Source organism: Nothoprocta perdicaria, unplaced genomic scaffold, assembly GCF_003342845.1.
Source record: "Nothoprocta perdicaria isolate Ctin4 unplaced genomic scaffold, notPer1 scaffold_129, whole genome shotgun sequence".
Lineage (NCBI taxonomy): Eukaryota > Metazoa > Chordata > Aves > Tinamiformes > Tinamidae > Nothoprocta > Nothoprocta perdicaria.
In genome coordinates, this window is record NW_020454416.1 from 1,206,348 (window position 1) to 1,212,347 (window position 6,000).

The following is a 6,000-nucleotide window of genomic DNA, read 5'->3' on the forward strand; positions in this document are numbered from 1 at the left end:
AATATACTTCTAGATAGATCAACGTAAAATACACTATCTATTGAACTCACATTTTGTTTCTTTTAAGAAACACCTATTAAACTGTTGGGGAAAATGGAAAGTGTGGTAAATAACTCAAAGTAGGAGTAAAATCACTCCCTGGTATATGCAACCTCTTCCATTGTCCCACTCTGTGCAGGGCAATTCTCTCCATGGGAGATCTGCAAACCACAGCATCAAGGGGAAACACCACATGCTGCAGCATCAAAAACTGCAGAACCAAAAGCTTTTGAGAACATTAACCGAGAGCAGCAGCTCTCAACTTCTGACTCTTACCACAACCCCAGCTCAGCAGAAATATACCCTACATAAAAACAAATTAGTGCCCTCAGCTATGAATGGGATCTTGCCTAGGACAACAAGTTGTCTGTTTTTCATTAATAAGTTTAAGCTATTTTGATAAATGCAGCTCACTCAACACTGTCCTTTAAAGGTTGACACATGGGAGATGTGAAAGGAAAAGGAGAATTAAATCCTGAACAGCTCCGGCACATGAAAAGAGATGAAGTTCTGCATTTCTTGGATGAAATCAATTCTTGTGCTTCCAAGAACAATTTTTGACTTTCAAACACAGACCACAATAACATAAAACAAAAAGCTGGCCAAGGCTGAAGGTAGCTCTAGGACTGTGGCAATGTGTAGTTTGCTGCAAGACAGATGTTTCCTAGCTCAGAAAACAACAACAAAAAAACCTCTTCACAGCTTTTCCTTTTCTGTGTAGTTTTTAGCACATTTCTGAGGTAAACTGTATTGGAGGTGAAACAGAGTCAGATAGTTATTAATCATCTGTGGATGAGAAGAAATGAAATTTGCCAATTTATAGCATCTGTTCTTAAAGAAGGTTCTTGAGTATTTAAAAAGACTTTAAAAAAAAATCAAGTAACTGAGTAACTCATTCCAAAACAGCTGAAAATAACTGCTCTTTCAGTACCTTTTATATATATATATTTTTTTTTTAAGCCATTGGGAAAAGGAAGAAACTGAAGGGGGAGTGGAGGGAGGAAAAGAAAAGCTCAGTTTGAAAAGATCTTCAAATAACTTGTCTCAATGGTCCTTTTGGCAAAGTGAATGACAAGATCATTAACTAAACTTTACCAGGGTTAGGGATTTAAGACTGCTGAAAGATTTGTTTTATTTTTGGGCAACTGAGATCAAAATGGAGCAATGCTGCCTAAGACTACATAGGGCACTATTATGGCCAAGAAAAATACGCATTTGAAGCCTTGGCCAAATATAGGCAGCTGAAGACTGAAAGCCAATTAACTTTTTATTTTTAATATCCACTCTACTGCAGAATGAGAACTGATCCAATTGTAGCTGACTCCAAGGAGGGGTTGAGGGGGAAAAAAAATAACTAAGATTTTTTCAGTAGAATCTTTCAATCACTACTTATTTCAGATTTTTATTGTTTTATAGTTAACTTTGAATACTGGTAAAACCCTTCTCCTCATTGTATTCTCTAGAACTAAAAAAAAANAAAAAAAAAAAAAAAAAAAAAAAATCCAAGTCTCTAGGGCTAAAAAAAGGAAACTGATTTCAACAAGCCGTGCAAAAAAAAATTGGAGAATATCAGAAGTTTAGAAGACATTCTTCCTTCTAACATGTTGCTGCTTGGAAATACCGCAAAAGCAAGCTGAGGACACTCTAGATCCAAAAGGAATTCTAGTTTTCTCAAGAATTATTATAACTAAACTCAAGGAAGGCTTAAAAATGGGTAAAAGAACAGGCCAGGAGATGTTTTCTGCAAGGTCAAAAACCAAGCGAGCTCTTCTCTCTAAAATGCTGGCAGTGGAGCAGTCTTTGAAAGAGACTATACAATTATGTCCTAAATGGTTGCATTTTTTTAAGAATTGACCTCCAATTACACCATTAGTGTCATTCAGTGGAATACCAGGCACATTGGTGAATTTCATTATCTGCTGTCAAATCACTTCATGTTGCACTGACCTACCTAAGGCTGCTTCTTTTACACTGAATCTTTGGCAGATGACATGTCAGTATTCCCAAAGAGACATGGAGAAACATGGCTGGAGAGAAACCTTAATTCTTAAAATCACTTCAAATTATTTCTAACATCCCCTGACACAGAAAAACTATGCAATAAATCTGCTCTGTTCTGTTGCTTTGACTTCAGAAACTATACAAAAGTGTGCTGTAAAGTAACAGGTCTGGCCAGACTCGACCAACACAAACATTTATTCACACCAGCAAAACCCAAGGAGATTCAATGCTCCCCGTATTTTCTAGCTTTACTACTACTTGTGTGAAATGCATAATGCTGTTGTTTCAAAAAGTCAAGACTAGGTAAGTAGGTGGGCATGATGTTGCTCCAGGGTAAGGTCGGGTCCAACATTAACAGCACAGCAACTATTTTGTAGTTCTTTCCTGAGTAACCCAATATTCATCTATGCCACACATCCTTACACACCCACTAGAGAAAATGAATTAGAAACAGCATATTGCAGTCATGAGTAACCTCTAAAGAAAACATCCTGATGACTAAAATATTGTCTAATGAAAACTACTACTACTTAAATGCATTCTAAATACCATTAAGGTGAACAGTGATTTCTCTACACTTTTTTTTTTTTTTAAACAAATGGAGCCAAAGCATCACAGGACAAACTACAACACTCTCCTTGGAAGCACGAATAAGTCAAGATTGACAGATAACTGTTTAAGCAAAGGAAAGCTTTTAATGCTCCTGTGTGTCCTGTCATTTAAGTTAGGCAAACTTTAGCAACAAGAACTGCCTGCTGAGCACCCCATTATTTGATGCTTTATTAGCTATCTACTCAAGCAGTATTTGTGCTAGAAGAAAATGTTAGCTCACCTTTCAGAGACCTCTTGTTTTAGCTTTGGCATATCACCTGGAGGCAGCTCAGTGTCCAAGAAACCCAGGAAGTCCCTTTCTGCATTAAAGGATTCTTTCTCCAAATCATTATCTGATGGATTCTGAACAACAAACGAAGGATCTAAACTTCTCTGATGCACCTCTAATGCATCACCCTCCACGGGGCGACCGCGGTGGCTGGGAGAGCTGGAAACACTACCCGTCTCCAATTCCAAGTTACTGTTTTGCTTCAAATCACGTTGAGGTCGACTGTTCAACCCATCATCTCTGAATCCTTTAGCAAAAGGGTTGTAATCTATTTTCAGCTGGGTAATCTGGATGTTCTGGTATGCTGTAACAGCGAAGAACTCGGTCTGGGGAAAGGTGAAGGTATGGACATCGGGGCCATTGAGCTGGATGACTTCGGTGGCCTTGTCTGCAGGCACCAAGTGGAGCCGGGGCAGGTAGCGGTGCATGGAGTGCAGGATTATATGGCCCTCCTGGTCCAGGGTGTTGTTGGTAAGTTTGAGCTTGTAGAAGGATACGGGCTGGTGCATCCAGTACTGGCCTGTGGAAGGCGATTCCGGATGAATAAACACTCGGCCAAGCACATGCGGCTCGGCCTTCCCACTGGGCTCCCACCAGCGCCCATTCCACTTGTACCGGTGATTGTCCACGGGCGAAATGTCCATGACCAGGATGTACTTCTGGCCGGCATCCAGACCCGTGATCCAGTAGCGGCAGTACGGGAACATGCGCCTGCCCTGCTTCGTCAGGATCATCTCCGTGTTGCGATGGTAGAACTCATTCCACATGCTGTTGTTATCGAGGGTCACGGTGATGCCCCCGGAGACACAGTCAGCAGGGAGGCAGGTCTTCACTTTGGATTTGACCGGGGCTGCCACGCTGCTAGCAAGCGCACAAGCGTCACGGTTCGCTACCAGGATCCCTTGGTCGGCTTTGCCATTTCCCTGCTGCTGTTTCAAGATGACAAAAAAAGCAGGTGCTGCCCCTGACACAGACCCCCCGTCCCGGTTCCCCAACACAATCTGCTGCTTCTCCATGATGAGACTCTTCTCAGCTTCCCAATCAAAGGAAACCTTTATACAGTTCTTCCAACAATCCTCTGTTTACGTTCATCATTCTGAAAGGAGGGGGAAAAAAAAAGTTAACATTTATTTAAATCCAGGCTCTCTAAAAAAAAAAGGAATGATGTCTCAAGGGAAAACCTTTTAATAACTTTCCACATTAAAAATAACTAAAAAGTAATCAGTACCATATTATGAAATGCAATTAGGAGATGGCAAATCAAGATTGCCTGTGTACCTATAATTCAGGCCTTACAGATATATGTACTATGACACTTTTAAACCGTGTTTTCTGGCCTTACTTGATATGTGTTCCTCGTTCTGATACTGACTCAACTTTTCAAGCCACTTACTTGAGAAATATCATCAAGTTCTTGGAAGAGCAAAGGCCACGTCTCTGACACAGAAACAGAAGTCATTTGCTCCTGTCAAAAAGAAATGGATCCTGGAGACTTGCAATTTCTGAAAAAAATATAAAGGGATAGGGAAAAAAAAAAGAAAAAAACAAGAATTAAAAACTTTTCCTCTGAATTTCTTTGCAGAGAAAGACTAAGTTATTTTTCCCCACATAACTTCAAGATTTTCTCCAGAGTCAGTCCAAGGCAGAGACAACAAATGGAAGGAAATTCCAACAACTGGAAATCACCGGTCAACTAAATTTCTAAAGAAGAAATAACTTGCAAATTATGGAAAAAATACGTGAAACCAGAAAACACCTGTACTGTTATCATCAGCCTTACTGTCCACATATACACAACTGCAATATTGTGCCTCTGCCCCTCAGGTAACTGTCAATATTCCAAGAGAAGATCACAAGCAGCCTCACTCTCAAACATCGGTGCTAGTGCTTTTAAGTAGTTAACCAGAATGCCATTCCCACATTCACAGGTTTTTATTTTACCCTATTATATATGAATTGCAAAATGGACAAAAAAAGTACTTAGTAAATACAACGCAAGCATGTAGCCGGAAGGGGGCAGGAACTTGAGACAAGCTTGAAAAGAATCACCAGGAGTCAGTTGGTTAAAAGCATTAATTAACTTATATTCCAAATTTTTAAGTAAATTAGGGATTTAATGATATTTATTTTGTTAGAACTGAACTGCTGTAGGAAGAAGCTCTTCCCCATGTAAACTACTCCCACATGGGTGCAGGAAATAACCTCAAAGCTCAAAAGGCAAAGAACTTAAACTCCATACTCAATGCTCTTGACACTTAGTAACTACAAAGGAACTAGCTCTGTACTTTAAATCTGGCATTTTAGAACTTCATGTAAAAATTGTATCAAAGAAAAAAAAGAAAAAAAATCTCTACAGGATTTCAGTCTTGCAAAGACAGAAGATAAGAGTTTTCAGTTTTATTTTAATGAAGAAGCAAGTGTCTTCTCCATACATCCAAACTCCAGGAAGTTTGGAGCACAAAACAAATTACCTGTCCAAAACTAGTTGTATGTTTCCTATTTTAAGGCTATTGCCCTGCTCTTCCAAACGAGTGTATGTGAAAAACCTGTATCTATAAAAACAGAAGTAAAAAACTTCATTAAAAACACAGAAATGCAGAATGCATAGAAGCAAATCGCATTTGAGGTAAGATGTGCAGAAAATCTGTAACCTTAAACTATTTCGGGATTACTTACAAATGCTAGACCCAAGAAGAAGATCCAGAAGAAATCAACAACCTGCACTCATTCAACATTGCATACGCACCAAGAGCTGCCAAGTCCGTTTGCTTTCCAGCACGGAAAGCTCTCACACGGAACTGCTGTAGTTATCCGCACCCTAAGCGGCACCCGGGTTCGAGCAGGAGCAAGGGGCGGTCAGTACAGCGCCGTTGCGTGCAGCCGCCGCAGCCCCCAGCACGGACCGCTGGGCGCTCTGGCACCGGGGCAGCGGGCCGGGAGGGGAGGCCCGCACGTGCCGCGAGGCGCTCCGCGCGCGGGGCGAGCACGTCTGCTCTCAACAGGCTCCGCGCGGCGCGGGGCCTGCGCGCACGCGCGGCGGCAGCGCTGACGCCCCGCGGGCTCCGGCTCGAGGCGGCGCC

The 6,000-nt window shown here is 41.3% G+C and overlaps 1 protein-coding gene across 3 annotated transcripts in view; it reads right to left on the reverse strand.

Annotated features, from left to right (window-relative positions):
- MGA (MGA, MAX dimerization protein) overlaps positions 1 to 4,419 on the reverse strand; it is a 48,774-nt gene extending 44,355 nt beyond the window's left edge. For all 3 annotated transcript variants that reach the window (XM_026033396.1, XM_026033395.1, XM_026033394.1), the window contains exons 1-2: positions 4,314 to 4,419; positions 2,873 to 4,016 (exon numbers count right to left, since the gene is read on the reverse strand). In XM_026033396.1, the coding sequence (XP_025889181.1) occupies positions 2,873 to 3,936 (1,064 nt within the window). In that variant the 5' untranslated portion in view covers positions 3,937 to 4,016; positions 4,314 to 4,419. The remainder of the gene's footprint in view (positions 1 to 2,872; positions 4,017 to 4,313) is intronic.
- Positions 4,420 to 6,000: the final 1,581 nt, after the last annotated feature.